Source organism: Malaclemys terrapin, chromosome 9 (genome assembly GCF_027887155.1).
Source record: "Malaclemys terrapin pileata isolate rMalTer1 chromosome 9, rMalTer1.hap1, whole genome shotgun sequence".
Lineage (NCBI taxonomy): Eukaryota > Metazoa > Chordata > Testudines > Emydidae > Malaclemys > Malaclemys terrapin.
In genome coordinates this window covers 48,154,906-48,177,254 of record NC_071513.1, presented here as the reverse complement: position 1 = coordinate 48,177,254, position 22,349 = coordinate 48,154,906, and the positions used below count along the sequence as shown (strand labels likewise).

At 44.9% G+C, this 22,349-nt stretch overlaps 1 protein-coding gene across 4 annotated transcripts in view; it reads left to right on the top strand.

Annotated features, from left to right (window-relative positions):
• The window catches only part of LOC128843590 (SLAIN motif-containing protein-like), an 83,218-nt gene that overhangs the window by 37,223 nt on the left and 23,646 nt on the right, over window positions 1-22,349 (top strand). For 3 of the 4 annotated variants that reach the window (XM_054040519.1, XM_054040520.1, XM_054040521.1), the window contains 2 exons: window positions 11,337-11,473; window positions 15,423-15,572. In XM_054040519.1, the coding sequence (XP_053896494.1) occupies window positions 11,337-11,473; window positions 15,423-15,572 (287 nt within the window). The remainder of the gene's footprint in view (window positions 1-11,336; window positions 11,474-15,422; window positions 15,573-22,349) is intronic. The other variant, XM_054040522.1, reaches the window with a different exon arrangement.

Sequence of the window (22,349 nt, the reverse complement as noted above, 5' to 3'; positions counted from 1 at the left end):
ACCTCAGCAGGATTTTCTCCTGCCAGTACGAATGGTCACTCCATGGGGAGGTCGCCCGACAATTCTTCTGAGAGTGGGGAGCTCCCCAGGTAGATCTCTTTGTTATCGCCCAGAATCGCCTCTGCCCTCAGTTCTGCTCCTGGGCAGGGGCAAAAAGGGGGGCGATCTCGGACTCATTCCTCCTCCGGTGGTCAGGCCAACTGTTCTATGCTTTTCCACTGTTTCCACTGATAGGATCCTGCAGAAAGTAAAGGCAGATGGGTCGAGAGTTATTCTCATGGTCCCGGATTGGCCCCGCCAGCATTGGTACGGGACCCTTCTGCAACTGTTAGCGGCCCCCCAGCGGAGGCTGCCACTCCGCCCAGATCTCCTCTCCCAGGAGAGGGGATGCCTTCTTCATTCTAACCTGGCCACGCTTCACTTGACAGCGTGGTTGCTCCGTGGTTGAACAAGGAGGAGTGAAGGTGTTCGGAGGAGGTCAGAAGGATTCTGCTGGAGAGCAGGAAGCCGTCTACATGGCGGACCTACTTAGCCAAATGGTTTAGGTTCTCTAGGTGGGCGGGAGAGCGGGGCGTCTCCCTATCATCCGCACCCCTCCAGCTTATTCTAGATTACCTCCTGTCCCTTAGGACCCAAGGTCTAGTTCAGGCCTCAGTCAGGGTACATTTAGCGACCCTTTCACCTCTCACAGGGTCACTTGTTTTTTTCCCATGAGGTGACCTCCAGTTTTTTAAGAGGACTAGACGTGCATTCCCGTATGCCAGGGTCCCGGTCCTGCAATGGGATCTGTACTTTAGTGCTATCTCGCCTCATGGGTCCTCCCTTTGAACCCCTGGGCACGTGTTCCTGGTCCCACCTGTCATGGAAAATGGCATTCTTGGTGGCTATCACCTCAGCCCATCGTGTCTTGGAGCTTAGGGCCTTGACCTCGGAACCCCCGTATACGGTCTTCCATAGAGGCAAAGTCCAACTTTGCCCACACCCTGCGTTTCTCACGAAGGTGATCTCCTCCTTCCATATGGATCAGGACATTTTCCTACCAGTACTCTGTCCTAAGCCCCATTCCTCCAATGAGGAACGCCGCCTACACACGCTAGATGTACGTAGGGCGCTGGCCTTTTACCTGGACCGAACCAAGCCATTCAGGAGATCCTCGCAACTGTTTGTTGCGTCGGCCGAGTGTATGAGGGGGCAACCAGTTTCCACCCAGCGCCTTTCCCACTGGATCACCTCGTGCATATGCACGTGTTACGACTTGGCAGGGGTTCCCCCGCCACCTATCGTAAAGGTGCATTCTACGAGAGCTGAAGCCTTGTCGGCCGCCTATGTAACCCACATCCCTATCCAGGACATATGTAAGGCTGCCACATGGTCCTCTGTCCACACTTTTTCCTCGCACTATGCAATCGTTTCCCAAGCACCGTATGACGCCGGGTTTGGTAGGGCGGTACTCCGTCCCGCTAACCTTTAAACTCCTATCCACCTCCATCAGATATAGCTTGGAGTCACCTACTGTGGAATACACAGGAGCAGTCACTCAAAGAAGAAAGGACAGTTACCTATGTTAGGATATAGATATTCAAGCCTGTCTGGCCTATACTTTAAGAATTTAGGTGTATTCTTATCACTTAGTTAGTTATAGAGGTAGAATCAAAATCATTGTCTTTCTTTTATATCTGTCTCTCTCACTGTGACAGTTTGAGACCCTGTTTAGTCAAATTGAAATAAGGCAACCTGGGGCTGTTAGGAAGGTGATCTGACTTCTTGCCTCCAGATAAAGGGAAAAGCCTAGAATATGTAAAAAAAAATTTAGTTTGATAGTTTTCTGTCTGGTAAGAACTCACTTATCAATAGACACAGCTGGAAAACCCTTATGTCTGTGTAGATGTAGTTGTAAAATTCTCACTTCTGTATCATTTTGTATGTTTATTTGCGTGGTCTCTGTCTGGTTCTGTAATTGTTTGTCTGCTGTATAATTAATTTTGCTGGGTGTAAACTAATTAAGGTGGTGGAATATAATTGGTTAGCTAATCATGTTACAATATGTTAGGATTGGTTAGGTAAATTTTAATAGAATGATTGGTTAAGATATAGCTAAAAATATTACATATAAATTAGGGGCAAACAGGAAGTAAGTTGGGATTCGAAAATAAGGAAAAAGGAACTTGGATTTAAGCTGGCTGGAAGTTCACCCCAATGAACATCGAATTGTTTGCACCTTCGGACTTTGGGTATTGTTGCTCTCTGTTCATGCGAGAAGGACCAGGGAAGTGTGAGAGTGAAGGAATAAGCTCTCTAACAACCTTTTCCGCAACTGGCGTTCTTCGAGATGTGTTGCTCCTGTCTATTCCACACCCCGCCCTCCTTCCCCTCTGTCGGAGTTGTCTGGCAAGAAGGAACTGAGGGTGGGGGGAGTGCGCAGCTCCCCTTATAGCGCGATATAGAGGCACCACCCCAGGGGTCTCAGCGGTGCTCCCCCACTATGGGTACTGCTAAAGGAAAAACTTCCGGCACCGGTGCATGTGGCGAGCACGCACACCTATTGTGGAATAGACAGGAGCAACACATCTCGAAGAACGCCAGTTACGGAACAGGTAACTGTCCTTTATCTTACAAGTGGAGACCCAGTGTTGACAAGACCAATTCAGTCAGGATGGATGTGGTCCACTCCCAATAATTGATGAGGAGGTGTCAATACCAAGAGAGGGAAAATTGCTTTTGTAGTGAGCCAGCCCCTCCCAATCTATATTCAAGCCCAAATTAATGGTGATAAGTTTGCAAATGAATTGTAGCTCTGCAGTTTCTCTTTGAAGTCTGTTTTTCAGTTTTTGTTGTTGAAGGGTCTTAGGGCTTGGCTGTAGACAATGGATTGTGTGATGTGTCCTGTATGGAAGCTGGAGGTATGTAGGTAAATATAGCGGTCAGTAGGTTTCCGCTGTAGGGAGGTGTTTATGTGACCGTCACTTATTTACACTGTAGTGTCCAGGAAGTGGATCTCTTGTGTGGACTGGTCCAGGCTGAGGTTGATGGTGGGGTGGAAATTGTTGAAATCCAGGTGGAATCCTTCAAGGGCCTCCTTCCCATGGATCCATATGAATAAGATGTCATCAGTGTAGCGCAAGTAGAGGAGGGGCGCTAGGGGACGAGAGCTGAGGAAGCATTGTTCTAAGTCAGCCATAAAAATGTTGGCATACTGTGGCGCCATGCGGATACCCATAGCAGTGCCGCTGATTTGAAGGTATAAGTTGTCCCCAAATCTGAAATGGTTGTGGGTGAGGACAAAGTCACAAAGTTCAGCCACCAGGTGTGCCATAGCCTCATCAGGGATACTGTTCCTGACTACTTGTAGTCCATCCTCGTGTGGAATATAGGTGTAAAGAGCTTCTACATGCATGGTGGCAAGGATGGTATTTTCAGGAAGATCACCAATGCATTGTAGTTTCATCAGGGAGTCGGTGGTGTCTCGAAGATAGCTAGGAGTGCTGGTAGTGTAGGGTTTGAGGAGAGAGTCTAAATAGCCAGATAATCCTGCTGTAAGAGTGCCAGTGGCTGAGATGATGGGGGTGTCCAGGATTTCCAGGCTTATGGATCTTGGGTAGCAGATAGAATACCCCTGGTCGGGCTCTAGGGGTGTGTCTGTGATTTCTTCCTGTGCTATAGCAGGGAGTACTCCTCAGTGGGATTGGAGGACAGTGACCTGTAGAATGTGGTGTTGGAGAGTTTCCTGGCAGTCTCCTGTTCATAATCTGATCTGTTCATGATGACTACAGCACCTCCTTTGTCAGCCCCTTTTGATTATGTCAGAGTTGTTTCTGAGGCTGTGGATGGCATTGCGCTCTGTACGGCTGAGGTTATGGGGCAAGTGATGCTGTTTGTTCACAATTTCAGCCTATACACGTCTGCGGAAGCAGCCTATGTAGAAGGCAAGTCTGTCATTTCGACTGTAAGGAGGAGTCCATGCAGAATTCTTCTTCTTGTAGTGTTGGTAGGAGGGTTCCTGTGGGTAAGTGCACTGTTCAGTGATGCGTTGAAAATATTCCTTGAGGCGGAGACGGTGAAAGTAGACTTCCAGATCACCGCAGAACTGCATCATGTGCGTGCGGGGGGAGGGGGTGAGGGGCAGAAAGCGGGTCCCCGAGATAGGACAGACTCTTCTGCGGGGCTAAGTGCATTGTTGGATAGTAAAAGTAACCATCCTTCAACAAAAAAACTTCAAAAAACAGACTTCAAAGAGAAACTGCAGAGCTATAATACATTTGCAAATGTAACACCATTAATTTGGGCTTGAATAGGGACGGGGAGTGGTGGCTCACTACAAAAGCAATTTTCCCTCTCTTGGTATTGACACCTCCTCATCAATTATTGGGAGTGGACCACATCCACCCTGACTGTATTGGCCTTGTCAACACTGGTTCTCCACTTGTAAGGTAACTCCCCTCTCCTCATGTGCCAGTATATTTATGCCTGTATCTGTAATTTTCACTCCATGCATCTGAAGAAGTGGTGTGTTTTTGTTTTGTTTTTTTACCCATGAAAGCTTATGCCCAAATAAATCTTTAATGTGCCACCGGACTCCTTATTGTTTTTGTGGATACAGACTAACACGGCTACCCCTCCGATACTTGGCTCCCTAGGTAACAGATTCCAGTGCTTAACCACCCTCCTAGTGAAATAGTTTTTCCTAATATCCAACTTAGACCTCCTCCACTGCAACTTGAGACCATTGCTCCTTATTCTGTCATCTGCCACCACAGAGAACAGTCTAGCTCCATCCTCTTTGGAACTCCCCTTCAGGTGAAGGCTGCTATCAAATCCCCGTTCACTGTTCTCTTCTGCAGACTAACTAAGCCCAGTTCCCTCAGCCTCTCCATGTAAGTCGTATGCCCCAGCCCCCTAATCATTTTCATTGCCGCTGGACTCTTTCCAGTTTGTCCACATCCTTCCCGTAGTGGGGGCCCCAAAACTTGACACAGTAGTCCAGATGTGGCCTCACCAGTGCCGAATCGAGGGAACTGATTATTCCCCTCTATCAGCTGGCAATGCTCCTACTAATGCAGCCCAATATGCCGTTAGCCTTCTTGGCAACCAGGGCACATTGTTGACTCAAATCCAGCTTCTCGTCCACTGTAATCCCCATGTCCTTTTCTGCAGAACTGCTGCTTAGCGAGTCAGTCCCCAGTCTGTAGTGGTGCCTGGGATTCTTCCGTCCTAAGTGCAGCTTTCTATCCACCTTATAGTCCATTCATCCAATTCATACTTTTTTAACTTGCTGACAAGAATACTATGGTAGACCATATCAAAAGTTTTGCTTAAGTCATGGTATATCACGTCCACCGCGTTCCCCATATCCGCAAAGCCAGTTCTTATCATAGAAGGCAGTCAAGTTGATTAGGCATGACTTGCCCTTGGTGACTCCATATTGACTGTTCTTGATCAACTTCCTCTCCTCCAAGTGCTTCAAAATGCATTTCTTGAGGATATGCTCCATGATTTTTCCAGTGACTGAGATGAGGCTGACCGGTCTGTAGTTCCCCGGGTTCTCCTTCTTCCCTTTTTTAAAGATGAGCATTATATTTGCCTTTTTCCAATAGCCTGGGACTTCCCCCGATTGCCATGGGTTTTCAAAGATAATGGCCAATGGCTCTGCAATCACATCAGCCAATTCCCTCTGCACCCTCAGATGCATTAGTTCCGGCCCTATTGACTTGTGCATGTCCAGCTTCTCTACATAGTCCTTAACCTGTTCTTTCACCATTGAGGGCTGCTCACCTCCTCCCCATCCTGTGCTGCCCAGTGCAGCTGTCTGGGAGCTGACCTTGTCTGTGAAGACCGAGGCAAAAAAAGCATTGAGTACTTCAGCTTTTTCCACATCATCTGTCACTAGGTTGCCTCCCCCATTCAATAAGGGTCCTACACTTTCCTGACCACATTCTTGTTGCTAACATATTTGTGGAAACCCTTCTTGTTACCCTTCGCAACCCTTGCTAGCTACAACTCCAATTGTGCTTTGGCCTTCCTGATAACACCCCTGCATGCCCGAGCAATATTTTTATACTCCTCCCTAGTCATCTGTCCAAGTTTCCACTTCTTGTAAGCTTCCTTTTTGTGTTTAAGCTCGCCGAAGATTTCTCTGTTAAGCCAAGCTGGTCGCCTGCCATATTTGCTATTCTTTCTGCACATTGGAATGGTTTGTTTCTGCACCCTCAATAAGGCTTCTTTAAAATACAGCCAGCTCTCCTGGACTCCTTTACCCTTCATATTAGCCTCCCAGGGAATCCTGCCCATCAGTTTCCAGAGGGAGTCAGTCTGCTTTTCTGAAGTCCAGGGTCTGTATTCTGCTGCTCTCCTTTCTTCCTTTTGTCAGGATCCAGAACTCGACCATGTCATGGTCACTGCTGCCCAGGTTGCCACCCACTTCTATTTCCCCTACCAATTCTTCCCTGTTTGTGAGCAGTAGGTCAAGAGGAGCATTGCCCTTAGTTGGTTCCTCCAGCACTTGCACCAGAAAGTTGTCCTCAACACTCTCCAAAAATTTCCTGGATTGTCTGTGCACTGCTGTATTGGTCTCCCAGCAGAGGTCAGGGTGATTGAAGTCCCCCATGAGAACCAGGGCCTATGATTTGGAAACATCTGTTAGTTGTCCGAAGAAAGCCTCATCTATCTCATCCTTCTGATCCGATGGTCTATAGCAGATGCCCACCACGACATCATCCTTGTGGCTCTCACCTCTAAACTTAACCCAAAGACTCTCAACAGGTTTTTCTCCAGTTTCATATTGGCGCTCTGAGCAATCATACTGCTCTCTTACATACAGTTCAACTCTTCCACCTTTTCTCCCCCACCAGTCCTTCCTAAACAGTTTATACCCAGACATGACAGTGCTCCAGTCATATGAGTTACTCCACCAAGTCTCTGTTATTCCAATCACATCATAGTTCCTTGATTGTGCCAGGACTTCCAATTTTTCCTGCCTGTTTCCCAGGCTTCTTGCATTTGTGTACAGGCACCTAAGATAACTAGCCGATTGCCCTACTTTCTTAGTATGAATCGGGAGGCTTCCCCTGTTGCACCCTCCTCCTTGTGTTTCCCCCACGGGTATCCCACTTCCCCACTTACTTCAGGGCTTAGGTCTCCATCCCCCCAGCAAACCTAGATTAAAGCCCTCCTTACTAGGTTAGCAATGTCTAACCCAGTGAGACATTTCATTTAATATCTAACCTAAATCTCCCTTGCTGCATACTAAGCGGATTAGTACTTATCCTGCCCTTGGTGGACAGAGAGCAGTTGATCACCGGCCTGTTTATATAAATACACAGGGGAACTTGCACTAGAAGTGTAGGCCTAAACCATAGACTGCTTTCACCTCTAATTGCGCATTCTGATACTGATTTCTCACCACGCTACTCCAATAAAATATTCTGAATCCTTTCTCAAACAATCCTCCAATGGCAAGTTATTAATTTAAGATACTTTTAGGATACAGAATTTCTGGGTCCCTTGTGTATAAACAGCAATAAAAGTTACTACTTAGTTCTGGGAAAAGGGCTTTTGTCATCTTTTCCACTTCTCTCTGAAGGCCCCTGAATACCTGGTTGAGATACCCTGTGATGCTTACTTTACAATAAAGACTAACAGATTTATTTGGGCGTAAGCTTTTGTGGCTAAAAAAAACCACTTCTTCAGATGCATGGAATGAAATTTACAGAGACAGGCATAAATATACGGGCCTTGTCAACACTGATTCTCCCTTCTCTTCATGTGCCTATATTTATGTCTATATCTGTAATTTTCACTCCATGCATCTGAAGTGGGGTTTTTTACTCACGAAAGTTTATGCCCAAATAAATCTGTTAGTCTTTAAGGTGCCACCGGATTCCTCATTGTTTTTGTGGATACAGACTAACATGGGTACCCTGCTGATACTTTACTCTACAATGGATGTGTGGAGATTCACCCATGGTAGAGTTACATTAGAACTCTTAGTTATTCTTAGTTACATCCTCACTGAATTTTCAGAAGTAATGATAAAAAGAGTGTGTGGTTGCAGGGAGTCTTAAGTATCCTGAAGTCTCTTCCCTTCAACGGATACTAGTGTTGGCAATCAACATAGGCACCACATCTTGTGGTACGATCAGAGTATTTATTAAATTTGTAAAGATTTGAATATTTCAGGCAAAATATTATATTTACTAGCTTCCAAAAATAGTGCATCAACAGCACAGCATAGCAGGAAAATAGAAGTTTATATAAAAAGAGAACTTTCCAGTTTTAAATAATTAAATATAAAATATGTGTACTGTATGAGGAAGCATGTCATAAAGTCTTTTCTTTTCCTTTTTAAAAATGATTTATAAGTATTGTTTCTGAGACACCTTAGCTCTCGTTCAGTAGAGTTACAGAGAAGTAAATGGGCTATAGATATATAAAGGCGAGTGTATTTCCACTCCATATTAAACATTTACAAAACTTTTAAAATGTCCTTAACTTGTAATTGTATAATAATGTTGGCTTTTTTGTGAGGTTTTCTGGACAGAAGGGAAATGTTAATCAAGTTTATAATTTATAATATCTACAGATTTTCTTACATTTCCAGGACCTATTTATGGCTTAAACCCTCCATATCCATCTTTAATTTCCGAAAGAAAATACTGTGAGTCCCCTTTCAAACTAATTCCAGTATGCTCTGACCTTTCCTGATAAAGATGCACTTGATCATAAAATACAATTGGAATGCTACTTTACCTCTTGATCAGTTGTAAATAAAATCTCGAAACTAAATCTACCAGGGTTAATCCTGTGTTAACGCACCATTTTGTACATACAATTGACAAAATCCTAGATATTCTTCTTCGAGTGCTTGCTCATATCGATTCCAGTTAGGTATGTGCGCGTCGTGTGCACAATCATCGGAAGATTTTTACCCTAGCAACACTCGCTGGGTCGGCTGAGGTGCCCCTTGGAGTGGCGCCCTTATGGCGCCGGATATGTGCCCCTGCCAACCCAGCGCCCCCTCAGTTCCTTCTTGCCAGAGTCTAAATGAATGCATACCAGATCAGGCACTAATTTCTCCATATGTCAAATTTTCTTCATCCATTGGGTAATTATAAATCCATGGTACACCCACACCTTGAATATTGCGTGCAGATGTGGTCGCCCCTTCTCAAAAAAGATATATTGGAATTGGAAAAGGTTCAGAAAAGGGCAACAAAAATTATTAGGGGTATAGAACGGCTTCCATATGAGGAGAAATTAATAAGACTGGGACTTTTCAGCTTGGAAAAGAGGCGACTAAGTGGAGATATGATAGAGGTCTATAAAATCATGTATAGAGAAAATAAATAAATAAATGTTATTTACTCCTTCTCATAATAAAAGAACAAGGGGCCACCAAATGAAATTAATAGGTAGCAGGTTTAAAACAAACACAAGAAAGTATTTTTTCACGCAGTGCACTGTCAATCTCTGGAACTTCTTGTCAGATACTGTTGTGAAGGCCAATACTATAACAGGGTTCAAAAGGGAGCTAGATAGATTCATGGAAGATGGGTCCATCAATGGGCAGGAATGGTGTCCCTAGCCTCTGTTTGCCAGAATCTGGGATTGGGTGACAGGGCATGGATCATTTGATGATAACCTGTCTGTTCATTCTCTTTTGGGTACCTGCCATTGGCCACTGCCAGAGGACAGGATACTGGGCTTGATGGACCTTTGATCTGACCCAGTATGGCTGTTCTTATGTAATATGGACTCCAAGATGAAATGTTCTAACCAAACATAGGCTGTTAATATAAAGAGGATATATGTACCTAATTTTGCATGATTTATTCGTGCAATAAATGTTATAACTTTTGGATCCAGAGTCTGGAATTTTACTATTTCCTGGACCTTGATACTCCATGTTTGCCTATAAGTATAGTCAGTCCATTTTTCTGTCATGACAGATTAGAAAGATGCATCAAAATCATCACTCTCAGATTCTTTTAACCAGTTAATAAGTGTGGAAAATATGGAGGAGGAGAAAGGGTACTCAAACCTGGAAACCTCTGTTTGTCTTATTTATATTCTGGTAGAACCCACAGTCTCCAATACTGCAGTTCCCTGTATGCAGGGTCTGCAGTGTATTTGACTGGCTCTCAGTTGAAGTTCTCAGGGCTGATTCCCCATTCTGGCACTTTGAGTGCAGAAGGTGGGGGCCTGCAGGGATTCTAAAAAATTAATATTGGCCGCTCCAGGCTGGTATTAAACTCCCAAGGTCACAGCTTCTCTCTGACCTTGGATGGGTAGATGCTGCCACTACCAAGTGCAAAAAAACCCTTTTGAGCCAGGAAGGCGCACTTGGGAATTCCTCCCTTTGGGGTACCCTCAAGCCCTTTCACGCTGCTTCTGGGGAAGAGCTGAGAAAGAAAAACAAAAGAAATCAGCTGTTGCCACCAGCTAATTAAACAACATATGCACAAACCTCTTAGGACACAAACTCAAATCCTGTTCTGAAAAAAAGGTAAATTTTATTAAGAACAGAAAGAAAGAAAATACATCTGGAACTTAGGTTATTGCTCGATTTAAAAAGAGCAAATATAATAATTAAGGATCAAGAATGGTTTTCTTAAGGTCCAGCTTAATGATTACAAGCAAAACAAAAGCATTTGGGGATTAGCACAGAGGAGTCCACAAGCCAATAAGGAAAAAAAAAGATAAACCTATTTGTGTCTTCCTAGACATTCCCTGATCTACTTACATATCTGGGGGTTTCAAATAAGAAGTCTCTAGGTATGATCTGATGGTTTTTCATAACTGGCTTAAAGCTTCCTACAGCATAGTTCAGCCCTGTTCCTGCTCTGTGTCTCCTCTCTCTGGAGAACAACAACAGACAGACAAAAGGGGAGTCTTGTTTCAATTTTTAAAAGTTCTAACCTTCCCATTGGCTCTTTTGACCAGGTGCCCACTCACTTCCTTTTACCTATGCATGCAGTCAGACTTTTTAACCCTTTACAGGTAAAGCAAGTAGAGAATAGCTACCAAGAGGGATTTTGTAGCTAACTGGCTGGCTGGGTGTCCATAAAAGGGAACTACCCCTCCCCCCTTCATTTATCGCAGAGGTAGACTAAATTAATGTAGACATAAATGTAGTTCTGTTTAGGCCTTATAGGGGGATCAAAGATGGTAACACAATAATCTTGTTTAGATGGCTTTCTTCCTTTTCTTTCCAGTGTCTTTTAAAAAAACAAATATGATGATGTAAGTACTTTAAGAAAACATATTCTACTACAACAGTATGAAAGGAGGGTTTGAATTAATAAACATTTACCCAATATACCTTTTCAATTCCTTTGTTTAAGGCTGTATGTCTCTCCAAGAAAATCCACTGCAGATCAGAAAACAGAGTCTCCTTTAAAATGGTGTCGACAGGTGTTGGATAACCCAAGTGCTGAGACAGAAGTAGCCTGCCGAACCCTTATAAATAGACTTGACCAAGGTATGTACACTAAATATATCTTAAATACTTAGATATATCTTGCATTGTTACTGAAGTAATAGTTGAACTAGAAATAAAATATAGTATATTACAGACTTGAAGTAAATATAGAGCACATCTATCTATATATCTATATCTATATATAGATATATATAGATATTCAGGAGCACTTCTAAAGTATGTTTGTCATTATATAAAACTGTGCTTTCTTAAGAAAGATAGCTGTAAACCAAATAATGGAATCGGAAGTGAGATATGTTATTGCAAATTGGATATAGATTAAAAGCAATAGATCAAGCAAACTTAGCTTTGACTCTGATAATTAGAACTTTCTGCATTCATTTTGCTAAGCTAAAATGGGTTAACACTAATACAGGCACTTCTGACCTAGGGCAAAAGAGATAATCTTGCTGATTTCTATCTTTACCTGACTTTTTACGCAAATTTCACATTAGATGTATAAATCTGAGAATGACTTATTGTTTTCAGACTATCGTATTTACAAAAGATGTAATTTGATCCTTTTTTTTTAATTGAAGACAAAACTTTAAACATTGGTATTAAAAATATGTAATCAGAGTAAAGCATGTGTGGAAAACAAAACTCTTCTGTAGTTTCTCTCCCTGCAAAAAAATGTTTAGTAATTTTGTTAATCTTCCTCTTCCTGTAGTGATTCTCCCATGCATTATTTCTAGTTGTGGTTAAACATGGTTAGTGCTAAAAACTTAGTCGTGCTGCATGAAAACTTTTGATCTTCTATTTTTGGTGATGTGCCTGGCTTCTAGGAAAAATTCAAATTTTTCCCTAATATTATTACCCTAATATATTCCATGGTGACCATTTCACCTTCAGTAGTGCAGCAAAGGTTTTTACTTCCGTGCTTTAACTGGCAGTTTATAGTTAATTGGCTCAGGAAGGAACTGAAGCACAAAACGTTATGGAACATTCTCTTTGAGTGGTCACATGTTGCCTTCTGAGCCAGTATCTCAGAGTTTGTTTTTTTTAATGCAGTTTGGGAAGGAACTGACCATTCAGTGTTGTGAACATCCTTTTTAAAGGAGTTTTGAAATAATAGATGTACAGTTGACTTCACGGTAACATTGATAACTTTATACTTGTGTATTTCCTAGGGATGTACAATATTAAATGGTAACTGGTTAGTATTGGTCTTACCGTTAACCCCCCCAACCGTTAACCCCCTACGCACAGGTCTCGAACCAGTTTTCCAGCACTGGGCCGCGCTGGCCAGCTGGCCTCAGCAGCCCCAGCCCGCGCTGTGGGCTTTGCGAGGGGCGGCCAGCTGGGCAGGGGGAGTGCGTTTAGGCCAGAGGAGCGGGCAGGGGCTGCAGGTCCCGTGGGGAGGTAAATTAGTCCCAGGCCTCCCCCTGTGCCACTGGAAGGGGTTTGGCTGCGGAGGCAGATGGCATGCTGGTCAGGGAAGGGAAGCTGCTGCTGCTGCTGGGATGCCATGGAGCGTCTGCAGAGGCTGCATCGGGACAAACTAGGTACCTGGGAACCCTCTCCCTTTAATTGGTTAACTGGTTAAACTATATAATTTTAATAGTTTAAACGGTTCTCTTTTTAAACAATATTTACATCCCTAGTATTTCCACATTATGTCCGTTAATATTGAATATGCTGGTAGGGCCCTCATCCATCATTCCCCTGACCTCTTTACTCCACAATCCTGGGACCACAAAGTAATGTTGATAATCTAGAGTTAACTTGAGTCACTTTTATATTCGTTCTAATCCTCAGTGTTGTGTGTGTGTGTGTGATCTGTTTTTCCACTCTTCTCCCATAATTGCTGCTATGATTGCTGCACTCAAAAAGATTGCGAGCTCCCGCTGCAGCATCTTTAGTGACTAGTTGTTAGGGGACAGGAAAGTGTGATTCATGTTACATCATCTCTGATGTCTGGCCTGACTAATGAGTAAGGCTACGATTTCGTTGCGGAAGTCACGGAATCCATGACTTCCAGCAACCTCCGTGACTTCAGCGGTGGGGAGCTGCAGGGCCCCTGCGGGCCTCTGGAGGCCCTTGCAGCTCCCAGTCACCGTGGGTGGCAGGGGAACCCCCGAGCTGCTCCCTTTCAGGTGGTGTGGGTGTTGCCGGTCCAGAGGGCCTGAGGGGGGCAACAGGGTTCGTTGCCCGGTGTGCATCGCACCAATAGACACACCAGGGTGGAGAAGCAAACCAAATTTATTCAAGAGTTCTGAATAGGCACTAGGAGACCAGTATGTCTCAAATCAAACGCAGCAAATACAAGCAAGTTTTCCATTTTATATTCCAAGCTGTTTGTGTACAAGCCTTTGTTCTGTCCTCCCTTACCCCTCCCTCGGTTACAGCAGGCATTACATTGTGGTGTATTAGAAAAGTTCTCTTCGACCTTGCAAGCTCTACGTAGCAGGCCTTTCCCTCCTCCTTTCCCCTCGTTATCACTAAAAGTTCTGCTTTTGTGAGCAAAACTGCAGCTGTCTGCTAAAAAGCTGACCATTACATAGTCTACTTTTAGGCTGTCAGCATGTAGGTAGGTTAAGGTTCACAAGATGGAGTTACTGTGGCTCACTTAGACCCAGAGCAGGGGGGTTTCATCGGCACTTATGGCCTTCCATCCCCCACAAGTTACCTGGTAGCTATGCCTAGTGACGTCAACATGGGGATCCACAGATCCCCATTTTGACTTGGACATTTTTAGTAAAAGTCATGGACAGGTCATGGCGTCTGTGAATTTTTCTTTTTTGACCGTGACTTGTCCATGACTTTTACTAAAAATGTCCAGGACAGAATCTTAGCTTTACTCATGATACATCCCTCCTAACTCCAAGTCCTGTGCTTGGCAGAACATGGTACTGGGAGAGCAATGTCTGGGAGAACTGACATATGAAAGTCAGTTGACAGTCCTAGCTACTGGAAAAATAATTTTCATATTCATCTGGCATTACAGTCTGCTTAAGTTTGAAATGGACAGCATTTTCTTCTGTGTGAAAATTTTAACATTTGCCTTGATTCAGCCAAGAAATCCTACTTCAGCCATGTGGGCCTAGGTCCTTGATAGGAAGGTGTATTTTTAATTTAGTTATGTGCTTACAGTATGTTCAGCAAGGTACATTATCAGATTTATTTCCTTAGGATAGGATGGTGTATAATAGCTGAATGTAGGTTGTAGAATCGGGTTTGGTTAAAAACTCAATCTGTTTTGGTGAACTTTCTGTAACCCAGAGGATGGATGAAGGTGTCTTTATTCTATTAACCATTCGCTTTCTCTTTCAATTTTTTCTATTAAAGTGCTCTCTTGAGCTGAGCTCTTTTCTGAGCAGGCTTTGTGACTCCCCCATTTCATTTTAACTAGAGCATCATATATCTGTCTTTAATCTTCAGTATTTTGTTTACTGTTTCTGGGGTGTGGGTTTTGCACATCAGATATTTTAAACATCTTTGTTTGAAGTTCTGAGCCAAAGTTATATCAAAGTAGCTTAATACTTTGATATTAATATTAAGAATAAAAATCCAAAGAAATGTGCATCTCTGAATGTAAAGACTAATGTGTTTTTTCAATATCAATTAAATTCTGCATCACATTTTCATTGATCTGCTTCAAAATTTTAAACTCCTTTTTGAAGACCAAGGCTGAGATTCCCTCCCATCCCCCACCCCAAAAAAGCCATTCATCATTGAAAAATCTCAGTCTTGGTGAAGAAGCTGCTCTTGGGATACTAAACAGTGATTATACAAGGTAAGGGGTTGGGGGGAGGGCATGGCAGAGTAGAGGAAGAAATATTGTGTGGCTTTTCACTTATTGTGATGAGTAGTTCATTCATGATGGTTGATTCTAAATGCTGATGATAATGCTTGGTCCTGTTTGATTTACTGCCTTTTTCTCCCCAACCTCATGCATTTTCCAAGCTAATTTGGTAATATATATGGCTTTCTTGTATTTTCCTTCTAGCCGGTAGGTGGAAAAACCTGTATTGCAGTCCATTGGCATCACCAAGTGCACATAACTTGAATACAGAGACAAGCTCCTGTAGCAATGCACTAAACTCTCCTGGGCACCTCAAATCAACTAACAAACCACTACTAACATGTGGCAGCTCAGGTATGGCATGTCAATAATGCAGAATGAAACTTTTAAAATTATGCAAGCAGAATTGTTGTTGACTTTTTTTGGGGGGGGGGGGGGGGGAGGAAGGGGAGGATCTTGGGATGTGAGGAAAAGGAGAATCCAATGGATATAACTTAAATTGGTTTATATTGCTATGCTCAGCTATGCATGAAGCCATTGGGAATCTTTTGAAGTGGTAACTTCGCCATGGAAGGAGCCTCCTTGCATCCTGAATGTCTTGTGATAATTGAATATTTTTGTTTATTTAAAACTAATTAATTTGTACTAACTTTAGGCATTACAAAAATATGAAACAGCTGTTTAGGTTCAAACAAAACAAGGAAGCATTGCTCCTTAAATAGCCCAGTATAAAACAATAAAGAGTTAACCATAAAAAAATAATACTTGAATTCAGTTGGTTACTTGGTGATATTGGGTAAAAATTTCGAAAGCGCCTAAGGGACTTAGGGGCTGAAGTCTTACTGAAAGTTAATGGGACATAAGCTCATAAATGACTTATGTGCTTTTGAAAATTGTTCTAATTGTCTCTAAACACCAAACTCTTTGCAGTTCCCCCTTTTAGAGAGATGGTGAAATAATTGAGTAGCTAAATAAAGATTGGAATAGTAAAATCTGATGGAAAGCTTTCGCTTGACTTGTTGGAATAAAATTTGTATTACTTTTAAATTAGAAGATGACCAAGACCTCCAACAAGAATAATTTATATACATCTCATATTTTCATCAGAAGATCTGTCCTCATTGGAATTTGGGACCAAAACTTCTAATTTGTGTCAAATGATGATTAAACTACTAGTTTTTCCCCCTGAACACTTTAGATCAGAGTCTGTCCTTTGGATGCACATGGTCTGCTCTCAATGAAATTTGTACATGGACTCTTGCAGGGGTAGCATTTAACCCTCTAGATGCAGCCCATGGTTAGGTTGCTGTTGGAGCAATGCTTTGCCTTTGGTTTCCTGTCAAAAGAATTTCTCGTTTCATTTTTGTGTAGATCTGATTTGCATGTTCAAAAAAAAATGCATGTTTAACACAGTCTGTCTTGAAACTTGAAGGCACATGAATATTTTAAAAACCTGTCTCGCATGCAGATATTTTGACAGATACAGGTATGCTTTTGAGATGTTACTTTTTTTTCCTCTTCGATTTTTTAGATTTAATAGAACACTATTTCTGGAAGTACTGAATTATTTGGACACTCTTCTTTCTTTTGACTATTTAAGTTCTGTAGGTTGATTTTTATAGGAAAGGATCTCTTTTTTTATAGTTGCAGTGTATTTTGAGGAGCTGAATTAGTTATTAATTTGTTTAATATGGGGTTTTCTCAAAAGGACTGTTCAAATCAGGAATCCAGATCTATTAGTGACTGTGGGTAAGTCTACATTTAAAACGCTGCATCAGTGCAGCTGCACCACTGTAGCGCTTTAATGAAGATGCTCTAAACGGACAAGGAAGAGCTCTCCTGTCGGTATAGTTAATCCATCTCCTTGAGAGATGTTAGCTATGTCAGCAGGAGAAGGTCTCCCGCCGACATAATTCTGTGGTTAGGGGGTTAGGTTGTATTACTACGTCGCTTGGGGGTGTGGATCTGCAATGGGTTTGACTTTGAGAATCCAAGACTTTTTCCTGGTCCTATGGAAAGTTCCTTGAATACAAATCTTGAACTACCTAGCAAATTTCTTAAATATCAGAAAAATAGACCTTTTTTTGTCTCTTGGTGAGGGGTGGGGGTTGGAAACATTTATGCAATAGTATTTTGGAGCAACTCCCATTGGCTGACAGATGACAGAAGAGCTTCACCAGATGCCCAGAATGGTCAGCGGGACTTAAGGCAATTGCCAAGTGAGTGAGTGATTTTTGTTGTTGTTGCACAGTGCTGCTATCTCTTGCCAGATGGTTGAAAGAAGGATGTTTGTGAGGACTTGAAGACAAGGCAGCAGAGTGTACTTCAGGGTGCCAGTTATAAGTGTCGGCGCTGCCTTTAGCTGGGTGTTGACAAGGTCTGTGCGGGAGCATCTTCCCCAAATCGGTGTGCGGTACTCAACCATGGAGTTAAACAAAGCCAGTATTGCTGTTTGTAGCGTTCGAGAGTCACAACCCCAACTAGAACCTGCTAGCTTTTGCATATTAATGCGACTTTTCATTTTATGGCTCCCCTGCTTCAGATATTGTTGATAGGTAAGGCTGCGATTGATCGCGGGGATTAGGATTGTGAGCAATTGCCTTGCCCCAAAAGTTTACGTTTAGTATCCTCTTAGCTTCAGAATTGGTTGAGATGAAAAGCTGAAACACCATATTTGATGGATTGGGTATGAGCCGCCAGAACCAAAAATAGTTTTCCATTCTCTTCAGATCATTAAGGGTGTCTTCTGCTTTCTTGAGTGTTGTGGCCTGTGTCGTTAGTGCCAAGGATCAGCATAAATGATGCGGCATGTCGTTTTGGAAATATCACTTAAAAGACAGCTTAAAAAGGGGCGGTGCTAGTATTGATCCCTGTGGGAAGCCATTGTGCAAACTTCACTTTTGGCTACCCTGACTTCCAAGATGGACACAGAATGTTCTGTCTGAGAACATTGACTTAATGAGTCAAAATGTGTGGTTCTGTTGAAGCAGGTTGGAAAGCTTCACCAATAAACCCTTATGCCAAGATGATATAAACCGATGAGAAGTTGATAAAAACTGCAGTTGTTTCTGTTGGCAGCTGGCCTCAGTGTGTGCAGCTAGTGCGAAAGCTTGGTCACAGCAGCTTCGCCCTGTTCGTTGTGGTCTCCAGGATGGGGATCAGCCTTGCCAAAGGAGAGCGATAGAGAGATAGCTTTCCAGGTTTTAAAATAGCGATGGCCATGGATTGTCTCCAAGCTGTTGGAAGTTTGCTGGTCATGATGACCTTTGTGAATATTGTAGCCATCTAGTTGCGCCCTCTTGGTCTAAGATATTTAAGAAAGTCTGGAAGGATGACATCAATGCCAGCTGCTTTTCCTGTTTTAGTAGCAGAGAGGGCAGTGTCAATCTCAGCTTTTGTGGAGGGAGGGTGGACAGAAACTTGACAAAGGCACACTTCATGCACAAGATTCCTTGATCTGTTTTTCATCTCTTTTTGTTCATTGGCTTACAATTGTCTTTGCGTTTTTTAGTAGAAGATTGGCAATGATGTTAGCAGTAACTTGCATCGCTTGTGTGTTTGATGGCACCACTCGACCTAAGTACCACAAAAGGGCCCATGCTTTACAACTTGATTACGTTAAGTCTATGGCCTCCCCCATCTCTGCCCATTATTGTAGTCTTGTAGATGTCAATGATTCCAGGAGACCAGTGGCTGAGTCTGTCAGGATGAATTCCTGGTATACTGCATACTGAAATATTTTGTTGCCATTCTGGAGAAAATTCTTTTGTATTTCTTCACCACCACCACCTTCTTTATTATTTGTATTATCTTAGCACCTATGAGTCTCTTCATCCCCTACACTTTCAGAGGAAAGAATTCAAGAATGGGATGGAAAGAAACTTTTTAAATGGCTTGTAGTAAACGAAAATCTTTCTACAGTTGCTCATCACTTCACTCCACACGAAAATTATTTGCTATCTCAGGCCTGGTCTACGCTACAGTTAGGTCAATGTAAGGCAGCTTCTTCTTACCTAGGGAGGTGGTGGAATCTCCTTCCTTAGAGGTTTTTAAGGTCAGTCTTGACAAAGCCTTGGCTGGGATGATTTAATTGGGAATTGGCCCTGCTTTGAGCAGGGGGTTGGACTAGATGACCTCCTGAGGTCCCTTCCAACCCTGATATTTTATGATTCTTCAAGCGATTGGTCACGTGCATTCCACAATAGGTGTGCGTGCTCGCCATGTGCAACGGTGCAGGAAATTTTTCCCCTAGCAGTTCCCGTAGGGGAGTGCCCCTAGCAACTCCTGGAGTGGCGCCTCTATGGTGCGGTAGAAGGGGCGCTGTATGCTCCCCCCACTCTCAGTTCCTTCTTGCCGCCAGTGAAGGTGCATCGGAACTGCTCTGCTCCAGCTTGGCTGCAGCTTCCCTCTTGGATGCTATTAGTTCATAGTTAGTAGTACCTGTAGTTAAAGTAGTTTAGTTTAGAGTTAGTTTAGTGCGCCTGGGTCGGGGCATCCCCCGGGCTTTAAGTTGTGCGACACTTGCAAGTGGGCAATGCCCATGAGTGATCCGCACGCTGACTGTTTATGCTGTCTGGGGGAACCCATCTCAGCAATCACTGCAAGATTTGCAGATCCTTCAAGCCTCGGACCAAGAAGGAATGGGACATTCGGCTCCGAGCCATTTTAATGGAGTCGGCCTTGACCCTGACTCTGGTGCGCCGCTCCGAGCACCGCGGCATCAGTGCGCAGTGACCCTTCGGTGCCTTCCACCAGCCAGCACCGCTTCCCGTCCTCAGGACATTCCAAGAAAGCAAATAAGAGGTCTTCTCCACCGAGACACCGGAGTAAGACCGGGGCAGAGACTAGACCCACGTTGGGCAGTTCTCTGTCCCCGTCAGCCTCTGTAAGCGGCCCAAGACGTTATGTCTCCGCCAGTACCAAGGGCACCACCACCTTTGGTTCCCCAGTCCAGAGGCAAGCCACCACTTGGATTCCCACAGTTGCCGCCTGGTCGGTACCATTCATGGTCTAGGGAATGTTCCTGATGCCGTTCGCCGCTCAGCAACTGCCCCGTGTGCAGTCCAACCCCCAGGTTGTCTGGCTGGGTACCGACAGGTAGGGGTTCCAGGCACCGCTCCGCCTCAAGGGACCATAGTCTCCGAGAGGCTACCATAGCCTGTCGCAGTACGGTCATCGACGCTGTTCCCGTTCTTCGTCTCGCTCGAGGTCCCTGCCGTGGCACCGCTCCCGCGTTACAGGTGTAGATCGCTGGCACCACGCCGTCGCAGATCTGTCCGTCGGAGCCGATTGCGGAGCAGCTGCTACCGGCAGTACTCCTGCTCCTCCACACCAGGATCACGGTCTCGTGGTCTGCACCATTCCCGATGCTACCGCTCCTCCCGGTCCTGCGATAGCGGCAGGTTGAATGCCAGCCCAGCCTCCCTTCGCAGTCGTTAGTTGTTGGGACAGGCTAGTCAGGCTGAACAGCCTGCTCCACTGGTGCCACAGCAGGTGCAATGGCACCGGGCTCCTTGGCCAGCACTGTGGTACCAATGGGCCCCGTGGCCCCCAATGCAGCCCCCAGTAGTGGCTCGCTAGGTGGCCGGAGCCTCGGAGAGATCATCGGCCTCCCTATCTCAGCATCCCAGGAAGGAGTTGGTGGGGCGTTCATCACCAGCTCCATGCCCGGAGGGGGACCAAGTGGTGGGGTCTGCGGCACCGATGGGTTCGCAAAGTACCGCACCCCTATCCTCATCCTCCGCTGATGAGGCGATTACGGCCCCTCCTCCGCCTGTCCTGCAGGAGGACTCTAAAGCCCACCAGGAACTGTTGAAAAGGGTGGCATCAAGCCTTAACCTTGAAGCCGAGGAGGTGGAGGAACCCTCGGACTCCCTCTTCAACATCCTCTTGGCCTCAGCGCCAGGCGGGATGGCCCTCCCACTCCATGAAGGGGTGGCAAAGATTTTGAACGCCTTTTGGCAAACCCCGGCTTCCTTGCCCCCTATCTTTTAGAGGGCGGAACGGAAGTACTTCGTGCCTGCCAAGGGGCATGAATACCTGTACACCTACCCTGCCCCCAACTAACTGATGGTTGAGTCGGTGAACCACAGGGAGAAGCAGGGCCAACCGGCCCCTACTCCTAAGAATAAAGGCTCAAGGAGACTGGATATATTCGGGAGAAATGTTTATTCATCCTTGAGTTTCCACTTAAGGGTGGCGAACCACTAAGCCCTCCTGGGAAGATACAAGGACTCTCTCCAAGAGCGTGACAAGAAGGAGTTTAAGGCTCCGGTGGAGGAGGGTACAGTGGCTGCCAGGGCAACCCTGCAGTCAGCGTCGGATGCCGCAGATACAGCTGCAAGGTCTATGGCCTCCGTGGCTTCCAAGAGGAGGGCGTCGTGGCTCCTGCTGTCTGGGCTATCCAGCGAGGTGCATAACTCGTTACAGGACCTTCCGTTGGATGGCAAGGCCATTTGCAGAACAGATGGACGTGAAATTGCAGGGCCTGAAAGATTCCCGCACGATGCCTAAGACCCTTGGTCTCTATGTCCCGGCTCCAGCCAGGACCAAGTTTAAGCTGCAGCAGGCTCCCACCCAGGCCACCCACGCTAAATATGAGCCCCCTTATAAAAAGTCAAGGGACTATAAGAAATGCCTACAGAGGCAATCCCGGTCTGCGCCCCAACCTGGGCCCTCCAAGGGCAAACAGGCAGGAAAGCATCAGTTTCGACAGGACGCCCAGGGGTAACTTACTAGTTCATACGAGGGATCCACCCGTAATAAAGCTTCCCTTCTCCAACCGGTTGTGTGCTTTTCTCCCAGAGTGGTCGTGGCCGACCTTGGACCAATGGGTCCTCAACACCGTCTCCAGGGGTTACACCCTCCAGTTTTCCTCTATCCCACCCACCGTCCGTCCCCATCCCTCCTGGGGGACCCCTCCCACGAGGCTCTGGTCAAGCAGGAGGTGGGACGGCTCCCTGGCCTAGGAGCGATGGAAGTGGTACCAGCGGAGTTCAGACGCAAGGGTTTCTACTCCCGCGACTTCCTTATTCCAAAGGCCAAAGGTGGGCTCAGGCCCATCCTGGACTTGAGAGGCCTGAACCAGTACATGGTAAAGCTCAAGTTTTGCATGGTGTCTCTGGCCTCCAT